We start from the raw sequence: 27,638 nt of genomic DNA, 5'->3' as shown, positions 1-27,638 counted from the left end.
ATACAGCTATAAAATAGTGATGGCAATAACAAGTATCCAGGGGCAAGTCTCAAATACTTCTGTCATCTACAGAGAGAAAAACGTCTCATATCTAAAGAAAATTAAATTAAGATATATTTACCTTAGACTTTACCTTAGCTGATCTTAAGATTCTTAAAACTGAAGTGGCATTTAATATCTAACATTTTGTAAGTCACAGTTGATAGTGGAAGAAAGAAACAGAGCATCATAGAGTATCATCTACACAGCTGTAGAAACTGAAGATCTGGATTCTACTCATGCTACTCAGAAGCAGCCAGTCAAGTTAAATGATATTAAAGCAGGTCTCCAAGTAACACCACAGAAGGGGAAAAAAAAAACTGGATTCCTTGCAGGGACACAAGTAAAACTGGCAAATCTCAACACTGTATCAGTGTTGACAACCGTATCTAATGCTACTGTGGTTTTAAGTACCACAGTACTCATAGCATTTCACAGCAGACTGGCAACAGACACATGTAAGAATCATAGAATGTCAGGAGCTGGAAATGACCTCAAAAGATCATCTGGTCCAGCCCTCTGCCAAAGCAGGATCACCTAGAGGAGATCACACTAGAATGCATCCAGATGGTTTTTGAGTACCTCCAGCGAGGGAGACTCAACAACCCCCCTGGGCAGCCTGTTCTAGTGCTCCGTCACTCTCACAGTGAAAAAATTCCTCCTCAGGTTCACATGGAACCTCTCATACCTCAACTTTCACCCATTGCCCCTTGCCCTGTCACTGGGCACCACTAAGAGGAGGCTGGATCCATTGGAGAACCTCCCTCGACCTACAAACCACAGCCCTTCTAATACACCCCAGAATGGCATTGGTCCTCCTGGCCTCAACAGCACACTGGTGGCTCATGGCCGTCCTTCCATCCACCAGGATTCCCAAGCTCTTCTCCCCTTCAATGCTCTCCAGCAGGTCAGTCCCCAACCTATACTGACACATGAGATTGTTCTTTCCCAGGTGTATGACTCTACACTTGCCTCTGCTGAACTTCATTAAATATCCCCTGCCCAACCCTTAGCTTAAGTCTCTCTGAATGGCAGCACAACTCTCTAGTGTGTCATCCAGGTCATTAATGAATACACTGAATAATATAATCCCAGTACTCACCCCTGGGGAACTCCACAGTGTAGCTTTAACCATACTGCTTTTAAGCTTTGACTTTTGCTTTAAAAAAGTTGCACTCCTTTAACGCCTTTCTGAAATGTTCCTAACAGATACCAACTTTTCTGAACCACTACTAACAGTTCTCTTCCATGCTACAAACCATTTGTAACAACATGATTGCTAAATTGTGCCCAAGTGAAACAGTGACAGGCAGACAGAATCCTTGCATATCCCAAGTCACTCCCACACTGTGCCTACATAGACACCAGCCACCAGTGTCTCTTCAGGCATTTACAAACACGGGCTGAATCAATTACTGGGAACATCTGGAACTGAACTGTTAACTCAATTCCAGATGAATTGGTGCAGCCTACAACAGTTTCTCTCGAGCATGAAAATGAAGTCACAAGCACTACAGACGCATCAGGTTAGTTGATCCTTCTAATCCATACTTCAAGCCAAGGACCCACATCACTTCATGAGCACTCCATCCCTTACATATTACACATTCCATACAACCCCAATCTGTTTGTCCTGACACAAAAGACAGCATATATTTGCCTAAGCAGAGTCATCCAAAACCTGTTTAGACAATCCTCAGTATCCCATCTGACCACCAGCCAACATTCCAAAAGAGCACAGACCTTTTTCTTACAGGTCTTTGGTCAGACTTTGGTGTTGCAAGTGTACATACTGCAAGGCACCTCACGAGGTTCTAGATGCCTGTGTCTGAGCAGGTAAATCCCACCTAGAATGCTTTTAGATGTGTTGCAAAGGGCAACCTCCCTTTGACACAGCAGGCAGACAGATCTTGAACCATCAGGACAAACTCTAAAAACCAAAAATCATTTTGCTTCCCACAATGATGGCGCATGGCTCTTCAGAATGTAACAGAGTGTAGTGACAGATGTAACATCAAGTCACTTACTAATAGATTTGACTTAACTTCATGGTACCTCCTCCTCTGTTTATCTTTATATTCCTGAAGAAGGCACCTGTACCTATGATTCCATGTCAGCAAACAGGTCTCATGTTCCTTGCAACATATTCCGATGGTCATCAGTTACATCTCACACTCTTGTAAAGAAAAGTCTCCTTTTTCTGCCTTACCCTTAGGGAGAGGGGTGGTCATTAGAAAAAAAGCACACACCTAGCTGTGACAGAAATTGCTAAGTAACAGAAGTTGGGTCAAAAAACTCCAATATACTCAAACCAATTGTGAAGCCAAACATACTCTTTCACCTGCCAGTTTTTCTGGTGGTTCCAGTGGACCAGTCTCTAAGGAAAGACTAAAAAAGTCCCCAAGCACAGGAAGCTGCAGTCAGTAGCAGGAATGAGGCAAATACTTAGCAGTTACAGTTATGCTGTTGAGCTAATCCCAAACTCTGATAAAATTCCCCTAATTTTCAACAAGCAAAGTGGAGCACAGCTCTGCATTCCAGCCATGAGCAACAGCACACTGAAAGAAGCTCAAGCCAGATGTGGTCTCTTGCAACACAAACCACTCTAAGAGATTCTTTGAAAGAAGGATTCAAAGTTAAATAGCAAAATTAAAACCAAAAAAAGTACATATCTACTGTCATTGTTCTTCAACATTTATACTCTTTTACTGCTGTAAGCCACAGTTTGTGCTACACTGCACTATGCTCCATGTTGGAAGGGTGACAACTAACATGTCTTTTGGGAGAGGGGACAGGAAAAAAAGTTTAGAGAAGACAGATATTTTGTAGAAGAAATTAAAGACCAATAAGTTTTGGAAATATAAAAATATTATAGCTTGTCTCAGTAACTGCAACAAAGCAACTGACAGGAGCACTCCTCTGCTTTAGCACAAAGTAAAATGTCTACCTCAGTAAGTGTTTTGCTCCCCTATGAAACGTTAGGAGTCAAGCTGAGAAGGGAACTAACTCGTGAAGCAGTCAAAACCTCTGGTAAATGAGTGACTCCCATAGAAAGTCTCCTCATTGAGACACTCATTAAAACGAAATTAGGTAGTTCACTTAAAATAGTAATAAATAAAAAAGACTTGGAAGAGAATTTCTACTTGATGCCTGGTAAATATGACACCCACAAAATATTTATGTTAGAAGTTATGGTTTATATAACTGTTTTAGTCTGTCTGAACTCGCACCTCCCTTTTGACCTAACACCCCACTCTATTGCTTGCCTTGCTCTCTGTGCATTTACCCTGATCTGTATGATGACAGTGTAAAATTGCAAGGCAGATTCACAAACTAAAAAAAAAACAGTCTTAGAAGAACGAAGTGTAATATGAACATACAGTAGATGTCTTTCTGAATTTACCTCAGATCCCTTTAGTCCAGGAATTCAGGAGTAATATCCATCTCCGAACATAAAAGCGTGCATACAGCGGCGCAGAATAAAAGAGGCTGTTAATGGTCTTTGAGCTCACTGACATTCAGAAATGGAGACTAAGAAATGATGGATATTTACTCTCAGCGCTGCAACTTCACTGTGGATGACAAAAGCTGTGGGTTTCAGATTCCCCTCAAAAGGGACTTCATGTAAGAAACTAAAAAACTTCCATCAGACATGGAAAATCTGTAATGTCTGGTTACAGAACTAGGCAGTTTTAGCAGCTGCCATTTCTCCTTTTGTGAGAACACCATCCAATCCCAAAATAATACATGCTGACTGCTTCCCTTGCTGTTCCTAAACAGTTTGCAAAAAAATCAACTTAACACCCCAAGGATTTTTGGACAAAAATAATCTACACAAATGCTTTTAACCTTTAAGTACAATGGTAAATCTCATACTATGTAAATAGATTGGCCCAAGGACTTTTATGAGGTCAACACTCAAAATAATTCATAATGATGAAATGATAATGAGGAAGATAAAATGATAATGATATATTTATCAAATATAAATCTCCTTCTGATAATAGTTTAGGTGACCATGGAATCTCATGGAGCTCTGGACATGGGATGAAAACAAAAATGCTTAACTTTGAAGGAAGTATGTTTCTTTTCTGCAGGCTGTTAAGAGCCTGAAGTTTTTCTCCTCATCTCTCAATAGGCTCCAACTATCTGTAATTTAGAGGGCCTTTATGTGTTTCTTACTTATTGGATGAATTCTCACATCAATTAAATACATTTGAAGCCGTACCTGAAAAATTTTAAGGCAGTACTCATGAAAATCTTGCTCTCTATCCTCCATATAGCTGTGAAACTCCTTTGAGTTCTAAGCTGTAGTTACTTCTTTTAAAAATCTGTGGGCATAGCTGGTTTCCAACAGACTTGTTCCATTGAAGCACTGCTCTTTCCTGATATCACTACAGAAGTGTATTTTGATTAATTTGCCAACAGAAAGCACAAAACCCCACCAAAAAAAAACTAAGATATTTTATAAACACCATATAGAATTTCTGATTCAGGTGAACACTGCAGCAGATCCTTTACCCTGGAAGGCATTTCAGACACCTGAAATGATCCAATCACATCTTACTCGGCTCATCAGTATTTACTACTACTTCATTAAAAATAACATAACATTTTATAGATAATGAAGATGAAAATTAATGCTGCAAGGCAAAAATGCAATTAAGTCATGTGAAAGAGTCTTGCCACATTTGTCAAAGAAAATCTTTACTAGAGTAAATTTCTCTTTGAGCTGTTGGCAATTCTAATTCTTACTTCACAAGACACCTTTTTACTACAAAAAAAAAACCAAAACCAAACAACAGCCAAACAAAAAACACCTAACAAACCCATAATCCAATATACCTAATCATAGTCTGAAAAATCCAGGATGTTTCAAAACAAATAAGGGTGTTTTTTCTTTTCTTATGTAACTGAAGAACAAGTGGAAATAGACTCTTAAAGCAACCAGCTCTTTCGGATGCCACGTTAAACGTACCTGGAAATCTCCTCAGTGGACTGGTGTTTCACATTCCTTTAGAAACCACCACCACCTGTCCCTACTAGTTCTCCAGAATTGAACATCCAATTTCTTGGCACGTCAAAAATATCATTTAAAAACAGCAAGACAAGACTTACTTGTAGTCATTATTTTGGAGTATTTTTTAAGAATTAAAAATTAAGTGCTGTTATCACTCTAATTTATGGTGGCTTTGAGAATATGTTTGCAGCTTTGTTAACTAAGAGGTCCACACTATCTCATTTTTTTTCATTCACATCAGCGTTGAACCTGCTATATTCATCCATTCTCTGCATAGAAACTGTGTCTTTCTATATTGCCCTTGACTTGTTTACACATAGCCTCCCTCTCCCACTTAGTTGTTTCACTTTCCCACTGTTCTTTTAACTGCCATTAGCAACAGTACATGCACTTCATGGACAAAACACTACTCAGAATCCATGTTAACCACTCGGAGCAGCATATGACCTTACCGTGAAAAGAAGCTTTGCTCTGGTTTGGTTCAGAACAGCAATGGAATTCCAGCTCACAGTATTTGTCCTTTCTCTCTCAGGCACAGTGAGTAAAGCCAGTTCCCAAACCAATGTGCCCACCAACTGCTAACAACGGAAGAGGAGGAGTGCAGAGCAACTACAGGGAAAGGAGCCAGGGCAGGCGCAGTCAGCATGTTAAAATAAAACAGGCCCAGAAGAAAACAGAAAAGGGAACAACCATTGCATTGCTATTCCCTAGACAAAAATACACAACTTCTGCTATTATCTGGAATATTATTATTCTTCTTTCTAGGAAATGGCTCTGAATGGTGCAAAGCACCACAGTTAACACCCTGCCCAATTCCTAGACTGATGTAGTAACTGCTTTATTACCATCAACCACAGGATTCTGTTCATTTAAAAAAGCCTCTCCCCTTCAACCAGTGGGGAGAAAAATCAGAAATGCATATGCACTACAATTACATAATATTCTTAAAGTCAGCTGATGTCTCAAATATCATTACAGCCTCTATCTTTAATATTGCCAATCTCTTTTCAGTCAGAAGTAAAATATTAACGCTGTGCAGCACCTGCATTTTACAGAAACTACTAATCAGATTAAAGACTTAAGAAGACAGCCTTCTCTCAGAAGAACATCAGGGAATGAAAGGCAATTGTTCTTGTGCTCTAGGATTATCCATACATTAATGAAGTATTTGAGAAGAAGACAAACACCATAATTTGATATGCATATGTAGTAAGATACAAAGTCTTATTCATAAATCAGTCACATCTGTTTTATCATCTAAAATATGACAAGTGCTCCAAGTCATGAAACATCATTATATCATATGTCAGTTAAATAAAAACCCACTAATAAATAAAGTGGATTTCTCTAAATCATTACATGACTCCAAAAAGCATACCTAGTATATGCTACTGCAACAAATGCATGCACCAAACAGGTCCACTTACAAAGCTGATTACGTGCTTTTAGACAGTCCCCAAATACCACGTCTTCTACTGTAATATGCTTAGCACACCTTCAGAAAACCTGTCTCTGACCTTCCCTTCATGGCCTCTCAAGAATTGTAGGTAATGTTGTTCTCAATTACCATGTTCAACCGGGAGCAGAACAGGCTCTTACTTCTGAAATATCAACAGTCCAGCACAGTGCTGGTTTGAGGTTCCTGAACCATCACAAGCACAAATTAACAACTAGGTGAGAAAGCACTGATGGAAGCTGCTGAATTACAAGCCCCAAAGAGCATGTACAGCGTGATGTGTTGCTCTGGAGTCCTGTCAGCAGCTTCCTCACCACCCTAATCTGGTTATCAACGGATAAGGGCAAAAAGGCATTATCCTCTCGGAGGAGCAAGAAATCCAGAGCAAGCAATGGTTCCTAACCTGGTTTTCTTCAGCAGCCTCAGAACAACGTGCAGGTCAAACACAGACCTACACTCAACCCAAGGACATGAAGTGAGATGGTGCATGCTTCCCCACTGGCACACATTCAGCGCAGCACAAGTAACAGCCTAATTGCTTTCTGGGCCACAGACGCAGTACTAATTTTTCTCTCCTACATTCCTTCAACAAAGGACCAGAGAGCTTGAGACAGTTAACATGGGGGCAAACAGAAAATCTGGCTCTTTGCTTTAATCTTCACTGGAGAAATCAGCTTAAGATGCAACTCTTAAGCACTACATTTTATTTACATTTGTGCTTGTACTCAAGAAAAATGAAAAAAGAAATCCCCAAAGTTTACATGAAGCCAGTGTCTTGCATTCAAGATAAAGTGTAGAAATTGCTACCTCTGTATCTAAGTTCCAAAAATGCTCTGGAATTTTGCAACCTATCTAAGCAGTTTCAGTGAGCAAACCAGTTCAGTAAATGTAGAAATCTGTTCTCTGAAGTATCTGGCACCACACCTTTCAGAAATCCAGCACAGCCTCACCAAAAAAAAAGTTACAAACACTGGCCACAAGAAAGTGACATTTTGTCAGGAAAGGACACTTCTCAAAGGCCACAGAATCACTGGCTTTAAGACAGACTCTTTCTTCTATGTTGCATATATTGGAAGGATGTACAAGCTACTGGCAAAAGCAAGAGACCATGGTAAAACCTAACTGCAATTCAGCGAAAAAAGAGTATCAAAAAACTTTTCTTAAGAGTAACTAAGGTTTTGTTTTCCCTAGCAGTTTCATAACACAACGTCAGAAGCTTGAATTCCTTGTAAATGTGGTAAGCAGTAATTTTAAGAGAGACCAACAGCTCCATAATCATCCTACACGCTGTTAATTGTAGCTGGCATTATTGCTCAAAGCTCCTACACAGAATGTCAGCTGACTGCCTGAACAGTACTTTGTTCTTAGTGCCTTTGTTGACGAATTAAATTACAGAGAAGAGAGCCCCACAACCACCCTCACTTTATAAACCTCGACCATTACAGAGCCACAAAAATCCCATGGCTTTACTGAAGGAATAGTTATTTCTTAACGTGCTAGAACTTGCATCCTCCATCTGCAAGTTACCACAATCCATGTTTACAGCATAGAGAACTGTGTTGCTTCACAGGAAGGAAACAAAGAGGAAGAAAAACACTCCTAGGGAAAAAAAACAACACATCACAACAAGAAAGTCTTGACTTCATGTTCAGCTCTACAAAGAGCATAACTTCCTTTGCATCTTGCAGATGACAAACAAAAATATAAACATCAGACAGCTGCCTGCAGTTTTAAAAACTTATATACAGCCCAGCCTTAATTTCAGACTGCTTTGCTTACAATGGGCATGTCTTTCAGCCTCTAGCTACCAAAGGACAGAGTAACACATATCTCAGATTCTTTCTTAAGGTGTCTCCTCTCCCAGGACTCTCATTACTGATTTTTCAGCAATTTCAGATGAAAGATTCCTCTTATTCCAAGTATGTGATCTTTTTAAGACCATCTTCCTTACCGCTGTTTTAAACCATAACCAATTGTAAAAGCACAGCCCTCCGACCACATATTCCTAAACTTGCCCCAAGTCAAACGAACACCTCTCAAGTGCCTCTGAAAATCAAAATGCCTACAGAGCGTCACCGAAGTATTAAGCTCAAAGAACTTGGCTGTCAGGCAAAACCATGAGATGAGATAAAGACAAAACATATGTCTGCTTTTTAACCAAAACACAGCAATACAGGCTGTATTGCTTTACTGACCTACTTTCCATCGGTTTGTGTAACAATACATTGTGCTGCGAAGGAAACCTATCAGCATCCTATGTCTTTATTGGACATATATCCCCAGCCGTAGAAGCAAGGTGCTTCTTTAACGGCTACACTGAATTACTATACATTTCTTCACAGAACAGCGCCGATTAACTGTTTACACGGCAGCGAAGCAAATTCGGTCTCTTGTTTTAAGACTGAGACGAAAGGAGTAAACAGAATGCCTGCATAAAAACGCAGAGTGGAAACTACCAGCGCGGGGAGTAATTAAGATCAGAGAGCATCCCGTTAAGATCAAAAGGCCTGGAGCCGCTGCCCTCAGTGCCCCAGGTACTCTTCAGCGGCACGTATCGCCGTGAGCGACGGCGGCGAAATGCACCACGATAAGCTGTCAACCTGCCACACGCAAGGCTTAACGCGCGTAATACAGTCAGACCTTGCTTTGGGAGGCGGAAGATGCGGAGCGGAGCCCGGCGGCCCGCCTTGCTCCTCATCGGAGGACATGGCCCGACCTCAGCGGGCCCCTCCGGCCACCCAGCGCCCTGACCGACCTGTGCGCCTCGCTGGCGATATCGCACCGCTCCCCGGACAGCCCCGCTCCTCCGCCGGGCTACGAGCAACCCACCCGCACCCTCAGCAGCCCCAGCGCCCCGAGGCGCGCACTCACCGTCCCCCACAGCCATCATGCCGCGCCGGTGCGGCGGGAGGGCAGGCGCGGCGGGTGCCGGCCGCCTGCTGCAGCAACCGCCGCCTCGCTTCAAAATAGCAGTCCCGCCTCGCGCGGGAACCGCCGCCGCCGCCGCCGCGCCCGCCTCCCGCGCGCCGCGCGCCTGGCCCTGCCCCGTCCCACCGGGGACTTTTACTGCGCTCCGCCCCCGCCGCCGCGGTCACGTGGCCCGCGGGATCCGACCCCGCCGGCACGGGAGGCGCAAGCCCGCCCCCGAGGGGAAGCCTCAGCCCGAGGTGCGGTTATCCTCAGCCCCTTCTCCCCTGCGGCCCCGGTAAGGGCAGGCCTCTCACACAAAGCACAGAATCAAATCGATTGCCACAGTGAAAGCAAGCCGCAGGCAGCAGGAGATCGCTCAAAACCCCCTCAGAAGCTTTTGCGAGGAACAGGTCTATAAAGCATGTTGCGAACGCAGCAGATGCTGGAGATTATTTTGCAGGGGTATAGAAATTACAGCGAAAACCTCACTCAAACTTCTGCCTGCAGTTTATTCCCAAATCAGTGTTTGAAGGGAAATTTGCAAAGCAGAACGAGCGCGACCCAAGGAAATCATTCTCAAAGTAGAAGCAGCTCCAACTTACTTGGTCTCGCCTAAGGAAAAGTTTAAGATGTGGACAGCCACACAACAGGCTGCGCACACATCTTCAGAAGCCAGGACACAGTTCCCTGCAGTAATAACTCAGCAACTCGTCCAAGTTTCGTAGCAAACGGGAAGCATCAGACTGCCGTGACCCTTCACTTCCACGGGGACTTGAACTGACCATTAGGCTCCAACCACTGTGCCTATGTTCTGCGCACTGAGCAAGCCAAAGAACAGCTGAAACCCTACAGAGCAGCCATGGCAGCTATCACCAGTTCCCCTATTTCCCAAACGACACACATTCATAGCGTGCTAGCCACACTGGCGAGCTCTGTCAGACTGTGATGTCCTTGTCTCCATAGTAACTCTATTTCCAAAAAGGAAACAGCCAAAGAAAACAAAACCCAAGAGAGTCGTGTGGGAAAACAGGTACACTCCTGTGCTGTGGAATTTTGTTTGCCTTGGTTTTCAGACGTGTACCTTGCCTGCGTCTTGAGCAGCCACACGGCAGCGCCCTGACAAGCAGAATGCTAGCAGCACCCATCCCTACCTGTCACATTTTGTTTGTAAAGCCAACACTACGAGGCGTGCCATTAAAAGGGGAAAACCAAACGTACCATTTATATTCAGCACAGATCGTTCTGCCTGCTGAATGAGGCAGAGAAAACAATATTACTGTTTTCCCTGCTTTCCATTCCTGTCTCAAAATGTACACTACTACCTGATACAGCAGTCTGTGTAAATTCTCTCAGAGAAAACAGTATTTACAAATCTCAGGCAGCAGAACCAACTGCTTCTGCAGCTTGGAGATTGGCTGATGGTTTGGTTTCCATAGAAATGCACATTCATTTGCTGAGAAATGGGGAGGTGCTTTAAAGAGCCTTCTCCAGTTTGCAGGCATACATGTATTTCTGGTGGAGTGGAAGGACAAAACTTGCAGCACACCTAAGATTTCACTCAAGAAGCAAACATCCTGATACGTCACGTGCAACATCTTTATGAATGCAATCTAACCCCAAGGTTTTCGTAGCAGCTGATTAATTTACACCATCTACATTGAAAGAAATTACATCTGTTTTTACCTATCCACCTCTGAGGGCCAGGGAAGATGGGGGAAGGTGAGAAAATAATTGAAGGGGAAAAAAACAACAACCAAAAAAAAGAAATCCAAGGTCAGTTGGAGAGGCAAGTTAGCCACATGACTGAGCCTTTAAGTCATTCTCACCAGACAAAAGCGCTGACTCCCGTCCAGCCCCCTTGTTAGACATGGTGCCCTCTCATGTGTCAGCTTTTGACACTGCTTGCTACAACCTGTCCCAGTTATTCCACCCATGCTTGCTTCAGTACGCTTTTCACCTCCTCTACTCTCCAGGACAATCTGTCAGTCTCCATTGCCCTTCTCTTTACAGTTTTAATACAAGACGATGCTAACACAGGGCTAAGGGGATTGCTCACACTAGGTGCACTCTAACACAGCCACAGGGACAGCAAGACAGTAAATCTGCTTGTGTGCATGGGGCTGCAGCTATCTTTTTGTACCCTCATGTTTTCAAAACCTGTCATGCATTTAAGCATATTAGTACAAGTGTTCTTAAAAAATAGGAATATGCTTTAATTATCAAAGCACTACAACAAACATTCTTGTATTTGGGTTGTTTAAAGCTGTGAGTTTTGAGGGATTTATTATCTCCTCCTTTTCTTTCTTAGCTCCTAAGTACATGCTGAATAAAGAGAATTGACAACTGACATGGGATTCTTTTATCCAACAACGCTGAAGTCACATCTCTGGTCCTCAGAAACTAGGTCAAACTAACAAAGATTTACTGCTACAGAAATGTTACTCAGGTCAGTGAAGAAACTCACATCTTCCACAGTTGTACTGGCAAGCCTTTCCCTATCCATCACACACTGAAGACAGCCCTCATCAGTACAGTTAATTTATTTGGGAAAGCAACTCAATCTGGCAAAAAGCCCTTCCTTTTGTTGGTAAAAAGGTCCACTACAGAACCGTGCCAGTCTAATTACATTAAAGCCTGTAGGAGAGGTTTTCTTCCCCCCTCCCCTCTTTGGAGACATAACTCTATTCCCTGCTACCTTCCCAAAATCCTCAACATTGTAACAGATGTATTTAGACATTTAAATTTGGCTTTTATCCAGAGATGTTTGATAAAATTCCTGACAGAAAAGTTGGTAACAAAGCTACAGGAATTCAACAGTAACTTTCAAAACACACAAGCAAGAAGTAAACACATATTGTCCTTCAGAGAATAACTGTGCTAGTTTGAAGCCAGCTAAAATGTTTTGGTGAGAAGAAATAGATTACAGGCTGCGAAAGGGAAGCAATGGTGATGTCTACTGCACTCATAGGCTTGCTGAGAGGTATAAGAGCAAGAATCCAAATATAGATAAGGGAGTCGCTCTCTGTCCGGGCTGTGAGCTGCCTTTTCTTTTTCTCTAACCTAACCTGCTGTCTCTCTGATTAATCCACCTGCTTCCTAACCCCCCTGGCCCATCCTCCATTCTTCCTTGGGCACAAGGCAATGTCTGGAGCAGGGTAGAGAGCGGTGAAAGAAGATGAAAGGGCAGTTGGGAGCCCCTTCTGGGGACTCAGGTTTCTGGGAGGGCTGTTGTGTTTCTGTATTACCTTTTGCCTTGTATATTTATGTATATAACTGTATAGATCAGAAATATTTGCTTGTATATTGGGCTAAGCTGTAAATATAAAGCTTCATTCAATTTCCAGAGCTGGCTGAGTCTAGTCTGGGTGATTTCCAAAGTTTGGGGGGGCAGGGAACACCCAAACCATCACAATAGTGAAGGAGAAGGCCAAGATAAAGTACTAACAATGGAAGAATATCTTTTCAGCAATGCTTAATTAGTTGCCTAGATGGATTCAAGAGATAAACAAGGTTCAAGAAAAAATACTGAGACCAGGAATTTTGTCTCTATGGAACCAAGACAGAGCCTGAGGAATTTTTCCACAGAAACTGCCACCTACAAATAAATGATTTAACACTGCTGTAGATGAGGACCATTATCCACATTACAGATCAGATTAACATGGCTTTCAGGAAAATAAACTTCATCAAATCTCTTAAAACAGAGACTAAAAGCTTAGCCAAATTAGTTTACAGTAGGTCTTCTAGGTGGCATTTCTGTTTTCAAATGTATTTAATTTCAATGCCTTTATACTCTTTGTAACTTTCTCCATTCTAGGAGCTATCAACAGAAAAAAACACATGTAAACCCTACCATTGAGCCTCTCAAACATAAGCAGCAGTATTACATCTGTAAAACCCTTCTACAACATACAATCTAAATTTCACTCCAATTTGCACTTTCATACTGTGAAATACCATGTGGAAGATGCAGTAACAAGGATTCTCTCTACAACAGGTTCTTTTCATCAAACCCAAAATCGAAAGTTCAAACTCAACAGAGAGTCTTAACTTCAACATTTATGTGTCTACGAATGCTGCAGTCACCTACTTGTATAATTTACAACTCCACGTATTATGAACATTATTCATCACTTCAGCTGTCAAGATACCAAACATGCCCATCACTAAATAACCACTGTGTTTTAGAAACAAATGGTAAAATAGGATAAAGCTTCATCTGTTTTTCCCATGCCTAAACACTTTGAGTATTCCTGTATCTTCTGCTGAACACGTCACTTGTTAAAGACTCACTGCTCGTTTCCATGCAGTTTCAACAGCTTTCCCAAGTGTATTCTGACTGCACTCCAGCAAATATCTTCAGTAATACAGTACATTTCACTAAGTGTCTCATTTTCTTACTGTTTGCATCTGTTTCTAGTCATCCATCTCATGTTGCTAATGCCAGCACTGAGACAAGTATCTTGTATTAATCTAAAGCTGAATATAAATGCTTAATATAAATACAGCATCTTGCATACTCACCAACACTACTTAAAATCATATTTCCAGAGTTCCTTACTTCATCAAATTTGGCAAAGATTGTTTGCAACCTGTAAACAACAACAAAATATTTTTACACCTCTGAAATTTCCCAATTTACTGTTCAAAACTAAAATCAGTTTATTGTCATACATAAAAGAGTAATACAGAATACACAAGAGATTAAGATTGTCAAAGGACTCCTCTTTAGTTGAGCATCTTCACACAAATGCACAGACTAACTTAACTTTATCAAGAGCAAATCTGAGGATAATTAATAGCAAGATTACAAGAAAATAAAAATGTTCAATTTCATGTAGTAGCATATATTGAGTTCAGATGACTGGGATAGCACTCACACATGGCACTAAAAGGCAACAATTTGAGCTATGGAATGGTTTGAGGGAGAAGGAGTTTATTTGTTCTGAGACAATTACTAGTTTTTCCTCAAAATATCCTCAGTTTTGTTAAGAAAATACTTTCATAGTAGTGACTACTTCCCACAGCATAAAAAGGAAATCCCTTCTTATAAGTTACAGTAAAGTACTAAGGCACATTAAGCCCTTCAGTTAGATTCAACACGCACACTGCTGATTTAAACTCTCACAACAGAAAACAGTCTGCAAGGGCTTAGCTATATGCAAATAGTCAAAAAAACCCTCAACTCCACCCCCAAACCCCTCTAGATTTTGAATTTAGTCCCATAAGGCAGAAAATATTTTTCAAGTAACAAAGCTGGCAAAACATTGCAATGGCCACTTCTCATCACTTCTGCAGACAGCTCAACAGAAGCAGTCAAAGTACCTCACAGAAGAAAAAGACTCATGTATTAGCCCTAGGTTTGTACTGCCATACTAATGCACTCTTCACCTGCAAACAATTGAGAACTTTTCTGCATTTTAGACTGCTCAGATAGTTATCTAACATGCTTGTGATTTGTTTGCTACAGGACTAGCAGGACCAAATCCTGACCTCAGATGCACAGAGCTGTGAACTATGAATCACACGGTGATCTGAAACTCCCCTGAGAGATACAGCTCAGCTGCATTTTCAGTACTAGAGACTATCTTACTCAAAGCAAAATTTCCTAACCCAGGAAATGCTGACAGGCTCTGATTTTAACTTGCAACCCAAATTAAAGACAAACCAAGAAAAACGTCTAAGAGCAGTGTTTGGATATGTCAATGCTCATGATACATAAAGGACACAGAGATTTCACTTCAGGATTTCCTTAAGCACACACCATTTCTACTCAATGATCCATGCAGAGCAGCTGTGCTCACTCTCCCTTCTCTGACAGACTGCACACCCCTTTCATTTACTGGTTCCTCATTTATCTAATGATGATGTGATAAAACCATGAAACAATCAAGCAAACGATATAAAAAGCCGAAGTCCTCAACACTTCCCAATATTTTACAGCTCTCATTACATTCTTTCTGAATACTTCAAAGCAACCTGCTGCAGCATAAATGTGTCCTCTGCTTATCAGGCCTCCCACAAGAGCTACCCAGACTTAGCTGAGAACTCCACAGAAAGGTCTGCCCTATTGCAAGCATTGAAGAAAGCAGAACCAACCAACCAAGCAAAAAAAAGCTTTAATGCCTTAAGTCAATAACCCCTAGCACAATCCAGCAGTTACTCTACCATCTCAAGTTATCTTATACTTAGATATGGCTCAGTAGTAGTTTGCCTAACCTTCCTCTAACGCAGTGAGGAGCCTGCTTCCTGTAACACATTTACCTCTCCATCACATTTACAACCACCACAGTCACTCCAAAAAGTGTGAAATGGCAGCAATTCACTAATGTCAGACTACACTGCTTTAATATTAAAGCCTGATATTTTAATACAAAGGTCAATTTGTAAACCAAAGGCCATTTATACCAAAATGTTTGGGCTTTTTTTTCTTCTGTCAGTGAAGCATGAAAAAGAAAAGCTACACTTCTCTGTTACGCTTTCCCAGTACTGCTGTTTGCTAATGACAAGTGGAACCCCATTAACATGCTATGTGCTTCCAAATGTACACAGTGGAAAGTTCACACAACAATCAATAAACACAGCCATGCTTTAGGCCATCTTGCTTTCATAACAGCAAATCAATGCATTTGCTTCAGGAGGACCACAGGAAGCATTTTTACTGCTTGACAGTGGTTGCTAGTTCCCCTCCACATTGGTGGGTTTCATACTGAACACTGCATTAACAGTTCACTTACTAAAGGAGGGCTTAGCACTAATATCTGAAAGGCTGAAACTGTCATCCTGAGAGAAACTGAACATCAAAGCTATACAAATTAGCAGATTTCCTTTAAAATGTCACTTGTGAAATGTTGTTAGGCTGATGGATGTGCATTTGGCACAATCTACTTTAGAAATTCCAAAAGAATTTACAATTAGTTACCATAAAATTAATTTCAATAAATACATTTTTAAATCTTGCTCTTTTCAACTTAGTCTTCAGAAATGTTTCCCCCAGTATTTTAAAAAGAGAAAAAAAACCCTTATAAATACATTGTAATAATACACACATGGCCTTTCTGGGCAAAATACTAAGTACTAGTTGTAAGTGCTAGTGTGTTTGTCAGCACTGGATGCTATGCAGTCAGTGGTACAAGCTGGAAAACACCACACTACTGCCACTCCTAAAGCTTTCCAAGCATGTCTTTACAACCAGAGGTACATCCTCAAGTATTTTAACCTGATTTCAAAACCCCCACATAATCCAGTAAAACACAGCTGACAAAAGAGCCAAGCACTACTGTAGATGCAACCCTCTCTTTAGTACAGCTTACAGGAACTGTAACTACCACTTTGCAAAGAGTCTCACAAAAAGTTTCTTCCTCTCTCTCCCCCCTCTCAGCTCTTCATGCTAGCTGTTTGATGTAATTTTCATACAGCCACAGGCAGCAAGGCAGTGCAAGATAAGGTCTCCAAAATTACTGCAACCACAATCAGTTTAAGAATGTTTACAAGAGGTCAGCCCCTACAAAATACAGACAGGCCAAGGAATCCAAGGGATTTACAGGGCTGGGTGAGGACTGGTTGCACTGTCATCAGCCACAAGGAACATTCTTTAAGGAGACAGCATTATTAGTCCTTGATCCCATATGGCTGGATATGACAGTGAAGTCATCGGTCAGTAGAAATAGTGCCACCAGTGAATAGAAATACTATCTTCTTTCTCCAAAAAGGTGCAGACATATCTTCTGCAACTTCACATATGGAGGGAAAAAAAGACACCAGTAACAAAACCCACATGTTCAGGCCACTTCTGCATGAGCCAGATGATGGTTGCTGTCTCAGTAAACAAACCAATGAATGCGGCACTTCAAATGGTGCTCCTGGCAGTCTGCTAAACTCTCCTGTGGCAGGTGACAGCTCTCTACCAAAAGATTACCATATTATGGTGATTACATGCAGCAAGAGCAACGTGCACCCTAAGACACAACTTGAGCTGACATGCATGCACGTCGAAACGTGAACGCTAGCAAAGAACGTGCGCTACACTCCTAGACCGAGAAGTTGCTATTTGGGATCGTGCTTGAGGGAGCTCAGCTGTTGCATGACAAGAGTCAGGGGATACCTAAAGTTTGCATCTGGTGATGAAGAAGTAAAAAAAGCACCACTCCCCTGTCAACAGCAGAAGGATAAAGAAGAAGAAGAAGGGCTGGTGACTACTCTGTTTTCATGTCCAAAGTGAGTCTAAAGCAGGAAAAGGACCATATGAAGCCCTGCACTTTCTTTCCCCTTACTTCTCCCTTCCAAAAAAACCAAAGGGAACTTGCACAGACACCAGACATGTCCACATCTAGACAGACAGCAGATGGGCCTCATCTACAACATGAACTAGACAGATAAGTAGAATGTGCAAACTGCATACACTGCAGCATACAGAAATGCATACTGCAACACACTGTAACAACTTAGGATATGAAGCTGTTGCCTTGGACATAAGAACCAAACAACTGATTTTATGCATTAATATTTCTCAAGTAACATTGGGACAAGTTCTCAGAAGACTTCTTGAAAGATGTTTAAAAACTTAGAAGACTGAGAAATTGCTACCCAGAGCCACATAGACTATTCCCATTCAGGAGAGATCAGCCACACAGTTTTCCATACCATAACAAGCTCACTTGGGCTTGTCCAGAATAAAATCTCTTCACACATCTTGGCTCACAGAACAAGAAACAGAACATCCACTTTCAGTACTCACAGATGTATTAACACTAATATTTACATGCCCAATACCAAAGAGCATCAAACCTCTTTGGCAGCAACTTGAAGGCAAGGGAAAACAAACATCCAAATTTCCACCCACTGACTTGATACCCATTCTTCTGAAAATAAGAATGTGCTTTAGGGAAAAAAAGTGCAGCATTATTCTGAGGTTTGTACAATACAAAATAAAAACTACAAAGAGGAAATTGCTAAGTTGTTTTTTTTTTGTTGTGTTTTTTTTTTTTAATATAGAAACTAAATTAGAAATTTATCTCTGTAAAGAAGAAAAATGCAGTAGTAGCAAGTAGAATTGAACTACCAAAGTAAGATTCAATCTTCTTTTCTTGACTAACTAGACTCCAACAGCTCAAATAACCTTCTCCAGTACTTTCCATAGAGTTAAACCTACCAGGTGCAGATTACAAGTCCTTTAAAGGCCACTAATATTGAATTACTAACTACATTTGGCTGTCTATAGAGACAACATGTATATACTGTTGGGGTATTTCAGGAAGTAGAACAATTTCTCAAAACAATGCTTGATTAACTTTCCTGCCTTCCTTTCAGCAGACAGGAGCTGACTTGGAGTGCTTCAGGGCAGAGTACATTGAAGCAGCAACATAGAGCTCTCCAATGAGTAATTTGTTATGCAAACTAGCCCAGCCTACATTCTATTCAATCACATGTGCACCCAATATTGCAGTGAAAGGATTTTTTGCTCATATTTATGTTTACACACCATTTTTAATGTGCTGTCATACAGTGAAGGAGCTGCAGTGCAGTTCTTCAAGGCTCAACTCAATGACTGAAAGCAGCCATGTCTGAACTACAGATTATCCATAATACTTAAAACCTTTAAAACCTACCCAGACACACAGATAGGAATACAGATTCCACTCAAACAATGACAGGATGACACCCCATGTGAAAGGGCTTTTTCCACAGATCACAGCTCCTGCACAACCACTGGAAAATTTTACTGCATCTAAGCCAAGGGAAAACTCCTGACAGGCACTGGAGAAGCATCTTTAATTAGGTCTGCCTCAGACGAGGGAGCTACCAGAGAGCTAATCTGTCTTTCCTGAGCAAGTCATCTGCCTTGTTAGGCGAGTAAAGGAGTACAAAAAAGCTGCAGGAACTCTGCTTTCTGTCAGCAACAGATGGAGGAGAGACTAGCAGCCTCACGTTCAACTCGAGTAAATCATCACTCCCCCTCCTCATCCCAACCTGCAAACTACTGCAGAGGACACAGCACTGAGACTCAGCCCCTGTTCTATTTCACACTAGCTTTGACTGCCAGGTGCACAACTGGTCTGATTCGCTGGCAACAACCTGTTTAAGATGCAGGAAGCAGAGCCTTGCTGCTTTATGTCACTAGAAATGATACAGCTACGCTTGCTGTCAGATCGGGGGGAATTTCGTATTCAGATGACTCAGTAGAAATAACAATTTGGCACCTACTGCAGCTAAATTAGAAGCTGTTGATTGCCCTGGGGATGCAAAGCTCCTATGCTGTTTAATCGTGTTTGGATCCTGAGATTCACTGTTTCTATCACAGAGAAATGTGAACAGGCTGAACACTGGACCCAAATTGCAGTCAGACCCAGCATGCATAGAGCAGACAAAGGCTGATGCTATCTGCATTCTTTCACCCTTATTTTCTATTCCAAAAGGTGTCCAAGACTCTGTCTTAATGCCAGAAGGATCTTCTCTGCTGTGTTCCAGTTAAATCTATGAAACTCAGGTTTTCAGTACTGTAGGAATAATATGGCTTGAACTTCTGTGGCAACCATATGATCCCTTAATAGTCTAAAATTGTGATTGCCATTAAATAGAAGAGAATGTTTACAACTTCCCGTTCCCATAGACAGGGTAAGCTTTTGTCCAAACATACTGAACTCTGCCTGGAATGTGAAACAATTAATTCCACACCATTCTCCTATGACATTTTGATACCCTACAAACCCTCACTAAAAACTCAGGCTAGGGATGTTTTAGAAGGCTCTGATGTGGCACAGTATACGTTCTGACATTCTCTCTCAGAGAAATCAAGACTCAGAATAAACTGATATGGGACTAATGTTTTTTCTTTTTTAAATCTAATTTGTTTTAATAAGGCATCTGAAAGATTTTATTGTATGAACAGTCTTTGCCACTAAGCACCATTTCAAACTTCATCTGGCTTTCTTAATTAAGCCAATGCTTACCTAGGTAGCAACAAAACAGTGATTCATTTCATATAAACTGAACTACACACAACACAGACCAGGCATTAAAGCTCAGAATTATTTTTCAGGAAGAGAAAGGAGTAGAGCATTACAAAACTGCCTTGCACCTTCTGCAAGAAACATCCAATGCCCTGTGATGGCACGTCTAACAGAGCAGTGAACATGCTTTCTGAATACTGCCTTCCTTCTCCCTGAACCCCAAAATTGGAAAGGACTGGTACAATGTAATAAGCAAGAAACACAAGGGAGGACAAGTTTTCCAGTGTAACTACCTTCAAGAAAGTAGAAGCTTGTTGTTTTTCCACACTTTCACTGCACACTCACACATGTACACACACAAACATGTTCTCACACATGCACAATACATGGAAAGTATTAAATGCTTCAGATGAGACTCTTCTACACTAAATCTAAACAGCAGCTGTGGAATAAGGAACAAGATGTACACATTCAAGTATTTTCTAGTTACTTCCTCACTGCACTCAGCACATATTTGCTTAAGTTTGAAACATTTTTCTACTACTGTCCAACTCTCAACTTCTCTTCAAGTGAAGGAAATTTAGCTGGGGAACGTAAGGCTGCTTTTCATCGTACACTTGAACGCCTCTCCCACAAAGAAAAGATAACTACCAAAAAAAGTCTAGTAACATCACAATGGAAGCAAAGTTCATTAGAAAAGCAAGTAAAAAATTGCAGTATTTTTAAAAACACTGACATGGAGTGGCTCAGAGTTACAAAAATCAAAAGTTAACTCACCTTCCAGGGGGAATTCCTCGCTTTGTAAGGTCTATTCGTACTTTCTCTCCCACATGTCTATAAATCTCTACAATGGCCAGTATGGCAGCATCCCTCACCTGTAAGCACAGTTGCAATCGTTAATTTCAGGGCTACAGAAACCAAAACAGCATTTGCTGACAAACCAGTAATTATCCAGTTTCTATCGACCTGTATGCCAACTCATTTCACAAAACAGCTGAAACAGTGAGGATGGAAGGGAAAGGAAATACAACTGTTATTTCAAGATGCTATTTGTTCCAAGTTAGAGCATCTCCAGATGGTGAATGAAAAAGCTTAGAAATAACAGCTCTGAGACAGACATAATATTTGTGGGGGAGAAAAAAAAAAAAAAAGGGCTTTATTTAGGACTCAATCACAGCACACAATACTTCCAAAAGTCACTCCATGCACTCAGTCTTGACACTTCATCTTGCTCTCATCTACTTCTTAATCCAGCGAGACGCTCTGGAAAACTAAGGACCTGACTGCCCACAGCAGCAGGTCAAAGTGATCAGTGTTTTAACTCACTGCCTTCAGCAGCAATTATGTGGTACCACAAACACAATAAAGAGTGCAAGCAAAATAGGGGAAGGGGAACAAACATTTAGAGCAAGCAGAAGTGTCTCTTAAAACCACAGTAATTACAATAAAAACTGCCCCAAATGCATGTTAGTGAACACTGTTCTTCTCTAGAAAGAATTTCTGCAATGGCTTTAGTACTGTTCTTTCTAGGAGTTCTAACAGCCCACAACTGCTCTATCAAAATATGAATGACATCTTTTCTCTAGACTTGAGCAATGCTACACTATACAAAGGTGACAACTTCACAACACCCAGAAAAATCTGCATAGAAATCTGTACAGTTTATTTTCTCATGTCCTATCAATGCTATCTTCATCCTCTCTGTGTTCTTAGTCTTTTCTCTCAGGTACAACTTCAGGTAAACCCCAGTGAGGTTGTGGAGTCTCCTTCTCTGGAGCCTTTCAAGGCCTATCTGGATGTGTTCCTCTGTGATCTGTGCTAAATTGTGTGGTCCTGTTCTGGAGAGGGGGCTGGACTCGATCTCCTTGGGTCCCTTCCAACCCCTAATATCCTATGATCCTGTGATGTGCTCAAACGTCATTTGGATTCCATTTAGGAAACTATTACACCTGGTAATGACCTCTTTAGCAAATTTGGCAGACCATTACAGGTCTCATGTAGGGATTCCTAGAGGAAATTATTCCTTTTTTTCCTCTCCCCTCTTTTTTTCTAACATGCCCTAAAAGAAACAAACTAAATTCAGTACTGACTAGTTAGATGCTCTGAAGATAAACCTGAAGGAGCTGGTGTATCACAACACTGCTACCTTTGCAACTCTACCTTCATCTTCCAATGGATGGACTAACTCAGATGGGTTTATTTGTTCTCATGGTAGAAAATACTGATCTGTTGTACAGAAGCCAGCCTATTGGCTTTCTGTAAATGCCTATTCTGCTTTCACTCCTCCATCACATCACAGTTGTTGAAACACTAAGCAAGCAATAAAATACTTACCTGACTATTTGAGTCACCAAACGCCGTGCACAGATGTGGCACCAACTTGCTGAGGACTAATGGTTGTGAACCATAACTAAAAAAGAAATTTAACATGTGTGTCTGGGTTTTTTTAACAGAAAATCAGGAAATACTTTATGCAGAAGTGAACTTTTATCTGAGTACTGATAATATATGAATTTACACCAGTCAAGCTCTGTCTCTTACAAGTCCTTCATCTATGCTTAAGAGAAACCCTTTCAGAAAGATCACGTGTTGATTGTTCTTACTTATTAGTTTCACTGCATCAGACTTCCTAAATTACTAGTCTCAGAGAAAAACAGCATTGAAAAGAAGGCTAGAACCATGAGATCTCTATAGAAACCAAAAGCTTACATGTTTAAGGTAGCAATGAGACACAAACACACTCCTTCTCGGGATCTGTAATTCTTGTGTTTAAAGCCAACAGCAAGGCGTTCCCAAATGTACTATAAAAACAAAAAGGAATTGTCTGATTACCAGGAGCACAGCACAAGGTAATTCTATCCACATTTTATAATTACATCCATAACAGTTGCAAAAACCCCCCAGAAGACCAGTCCACTGGAAAAGTGAGGGCACTTTCTCAGATAACATTAAGTCATAAAATGCACCGAATGGAACACAGCTTATTCCTATGCCAAAAATCAATTACTCAAAACCACTCAGCTAGATTTTCTGAAGAATATTTTTGCTATTTGAAAAGCAGCTCTTCAATACATACAGTTAACACACACACAAAATGAACATTAACACTGAAAAACTACAACAGAAGTTGCTATTTTCTTCTCTTTTTGGCTTCACGTTGCTCCCCTATCAAAATTTCCACTCGTCCTTATCTGTACTCCTGCTGTCCACTTCTCCCCTATTTGTAAATTTTTTTTTTTCCATTATTCAATTATTTCTCCCCTATTCATTCTAATTCCTTTGCTTCCATTTCTGTTCTGCTCTCATTTCTCCTTTTGTGCTGGTGCTGCTTGCTGTAGTACAATTCCCTGCCCGAGCGAAGCCTCGGTTACCCTCCTGCGCACTCATTTTTCACTGCCTGCCTTCAGTCTTCCCCTCCTCAGTTTAGCTTTTTTTTACCTTTCCATCTCCTTGTCGTCCTCTAGCTGAACATTACGGTGTAGGAAGCATAACCATAAGCTTAGGGAGCGTGGGGATTCTCTGGGGTATTTCAGAGCAGATGCACAGAGTCCAAGTGGAACTCCTCCAGCTGCAGCGCTGCCATTACAGCCTTGCCAGCATCCGCGGGGAGTGTTGCCTAGTGATGGCTGCACACTGGCAATAGCACATTTTGCAGCCTGAGCACCACCCCCGAAGTGCTGCAACTGCAATGTACAACGATTCCACTGCTCACGTGCATTAGATACAAATTATCACAGTCGTGACCACCTTTCCAAACAAAACCTTCCCCAACAGTTACTGATCAACAAAACAGGCAGCAGAAGAACAGGGAATGCTGCACCCCCTTCATTAATGATGCAGCATGCTTCAGAGCAGACCTAACATCTTCCAATTAGAGTCTTGCTTGATTGTTTTGTCCCATCTGGGGTTTCTTGTTTATTTGTTTTATACTTGATTACCTTCAGAAAATACAAGCAGACTATGTCTTGCCAAATCTGCATAGCTTAACAACAAAGAATAGGATTTTATGGAAGGAAGGATCATTCCAGTGAACTCACTGCCCTGGACAGACATGGGAAAAAAAAGACAATCTCCTTGGTAGGTGTAAAAGCCAAACAAAACAGAACAAAAAACTCCAAACACACAACAAACCAAACAACCTTGAAAACCAAACAGGTAGAGAGAGAACTGCAGACTACTGAAACAAGCAAAGCAGACTTAGCAGAGTTATGCTTTCACTAAATCAACCTGACTTTAAGAACTCAATTCCTCTAAAAAGAGAAATTCTAACGTCTGCTTAGACAGTTCAGCTCCCAAGACTCGCTAGCAACAGCTGGTGTCTATCTCCCTTTGTCCCACTCAAGCGTTTATATCACCTATGCTCTTATTTTTATGCTCCCCTGTCCACCACCAGCTACATCTCATTGTTGATCATTAAAAAAAACATCCCACAAAACAAATCAACAACATGCTACAAGAGGCAAGATGAGCTGATTGGAAAGAAACTTAGAGGACTTATCACTAAAAAATTACATCTAATCACCTCTTCCAAGAAATGTTTCTTTGCAGCCAGGGCAGTGTAAAAGTCTGTATTTTAGTGCTGAAGTCACAGGGAGAACTTCTCTGATTTTGGTCCCTGCTGGGAGGATGACTGATACTTTTCATCCCAGTTTTTAATGATGCACAAGTTGTCCCAGAGCAGCCAAATGAAGTCAGGTTTCTCCAGCCCTAGGGGAGCTGCAGAAGAACCATACCTCCTCTTACAGTGCTCCTTTGACCTCATGAACCTTTCACTGTCTCTGACTTTGCAAGTAATCTTCAAAGGAGATGGAAGCTTTCAATCATCTCAGCATACAGCCTACCAACTCTTCAGATACTGGAGGATGGACTAGTAACCTGCAACTCTTTCATGATGAGGGCCCAGCAGGAATCACCACATTCTTTATTGGCAGGTGTTCAAATTAAGGGGCCACCAAGATGCTCTGCTGTGCACTTATCCAAATGCTAGAGGTAGAGGTAGGTGTGCATTTGGGTCTGCATGACAGGCACTTGGGAGCATCTTGGGACCAGGAATACGTCACTTGGGAACTATTTGCACTTAGGCATGCAAAAGCATTGCAATTTCTCTTTGCCAATGGATACAATCAAAACCAGATTTCACAAAAAGGTAAAGGGATGTCTTTGTGGATGACAGTAATGCACTTTGATGCCTAAAACCCTGTCAGATCTGTGATCAAATCATGTGGGAAAAAGCCTCAATGTTGGAAGGGTGATAAATATGTTTCTATAGTTGCCTTAAGTGTTACCTGGGTTTCCTATCAGGCAAAAAAACATGTTAGAGTATTTTTTTCCCTGCAGATTATTATTCCCTGCACACAAACATTGAAACCTTTACCTATGAATAAACAAAAGTGATGATTAGCATGCAAAAGAAATTTTCATTCACAAAAAAACCTCAAGACATTCTCTATTAACTTCTTCACTTAAAAAACTCAGAAACAGTTTTTCTTCACAAACTTCAAACTCAAATAGTAAGCTGCTACTGACAATCAGAGCCCCCAGAGTTCCAAATAACATCATAGCTCAACATAATCCTCTTGAACCATCCCACAGTTTTCAGACTCTCACACAGTAGAAACACAAAGTTTAGCACTTTAAAGCTGCTTGGCTTAACTCCAACTTTTACCTAAAATCACAAGCCAGAGGGCAAGCTAACCACATTTCACTTTGCTCAAGGTTCACACAGCATGTTTGTCACACATCCAGAGGCCATATTGTCTATGTTGGAATGCTCCATTTCAACCACAGGACTACTGCAACTGAAGTGAAGTAAAATAGAGTTGGAGCCAAATAAACTTAATCTCATTAAGCAAACTCAAACCTAGGATGATACTTCAAACATGCTTTAACTAACAAATTCCTGCCACATAACATGAAAACATCTCTCTAGAATTTAGCTGTGGTGTGCAAAACCAGCAGCATTTCCTCGTGGAGATTCTTCTCTTCAGCTGAGTAATGCATCACTGCCAAGTCATCAATAGTATCTTTAACATTTACACCATAAACAGACACTATAACACTGTGATACATTTCAAGACAAGCTCATGGCTAAGTCATAAGCTCACTGGAAGCCTACAGCCAATCTATATGAAGTAATCATACCATGGGGGGTGCTGCTTTGTCCATCAATTTCACTATAAGGTTCTGTGCTTGCTCTCGAACCTGGTCTTTGGCATCTCCCATACGATCTATCAAAGGCAGGAGAACTACAGGAAAGAGAGCAAAAAGATTAAACATAAATGAAGAATTTCTAATACTTAAACATTTGCTGAAACAGATTAAAAGGCATCTCCTTCAAAAACAAAAGCCACTTTTAAGTTGGTCAAAACACATAAAGGTCTCAAATGTGTTTTTATGTTACAACGCTAACAACAAAAGCATTGGACAGAGATGGAAGGAAATACTATCTCCAACAGGTTAAAAAGAAAACAAGCTTCCCATCATAAAAACTGCAGGAGTGACTTCAGTTTGATCCTTGAAAAGTGTGCCAGTGGCTTCTGAATGTCTGGCTCTTCTGACAAATAATGCCAGGCCTGGTGAGTAGGAAACAACTAAGGTGGAGGGGAAAAAAAGAAACAAAACCCACTTAGAAATAAATGACATTTCACTATTTAACTGCAAGACTTGTAAAAGTTTTTACATCATCTTATTCACATAGCTTATTATCTGGAAATTCAGTCTGACTTCAGTTAAAGCACTGGCAAAAGCAACAAGTGTCCTCAAGCAACAACTTAAGTTTCACAGTAACTGATAGGGGAATACACCAAGGATGGAGAGGGAGTGTTTACAAAGGCCTGCAGTGACTGGACAAGGGGAAATGGCTTCATACTAGAGAAGAGCAGATTTAGATTAGATGTTAGGAGCAGGTTCTTTATCATGAGCATGGTGGAACACTGGAACAGGTTGCCCAGGGAGGTGGTTGGGTCTCCATCCCTGGAGATAATCAAGATGAGGCTCAAAAGGGCTCTGGGAAACCTCATCTAGTTTAGGATGCTCCTGCCTACTCCAGAGGGGGTTGGACTAGATGACCTCTGGAGGTCTCTTCCAACTCAGACCATTCTATGATGGTTTCACAGCCCCAAAAATCAGAGCTCACTCAAAATGCAGTGACTTGCCAGCTCTTTTTGCTTTCTCATCCAGAGTGACGTTCGTTACTACATCTGACAAGTTAATGTTACTTTATGGAGGGAAGTTGTCTGAATGCAGGCTTAGATCAGCCCTATAC

The 27,638-nt window shown here is 41.2% G+C and overlaps 1 protein-coding gene across 34 annotated transcripts in view; it reads right to left on the bottom strand.

Annotated features, from left to right (window-relative positions):
• The window catches only part of CLASP2 (cytoplasmic linker associated protein 2), a 140,701-nt gene that overhangs the window by 86,794 nt on the left and 26,269 nt on the right, over nt 1-27,638 (bottom strand). For 33 of the 34 annotated variants that reach the window (XM_064169650.1, XM_064169628.1, XM_064169636.1 and 30 more), the window contains exons 3-7: nt 26,516-26,619; nt 23,084-23,175; nt 22,709-22,784; nt 21,152-21,249; nt 13,950-14,017 (exon numbers count right to left, since the gene is read on the bottom strand). In XM_064169650.1, the coding sequence (XP_064025720.1) occupies nt 13,950-14,017; nt 21,152-21,249; nt 22,709-22,784; nt 23,084-23,175; nt 26,516-26,619 (438 nt within the window). Of the gene's footprint in view, nt 1-9,386; nt 9,529-13,949; nt 14,018-21,151; nt 21,250-22,708; nt 22,785-23,083; nt 23,176-26,515; nt 26,620-27,638 lie in introns of those variants that run through there. The other variant, XM_064169655.1, reaches the window with a different exon arrangement.

This window comes from Pogoniulus pusillus, chromosome 32 (assembly GCF_015220805.1).
Source record: "Pogoniulus pusillus isolate bPogPus1 chromosome 32, bPogPus1.pri, whole genome shotgun sequence".
NCBI classification, from domain to species: domain Eukaryota; kingdom Metazoa; phylum Chordata; class Aves; order Piciformes; family Lybiidae; genus Pogoniulus; species Pogoniulus pusillus.
This window is presented reverse-complemented; position numbering and strand designations above follow the sequence as displayed.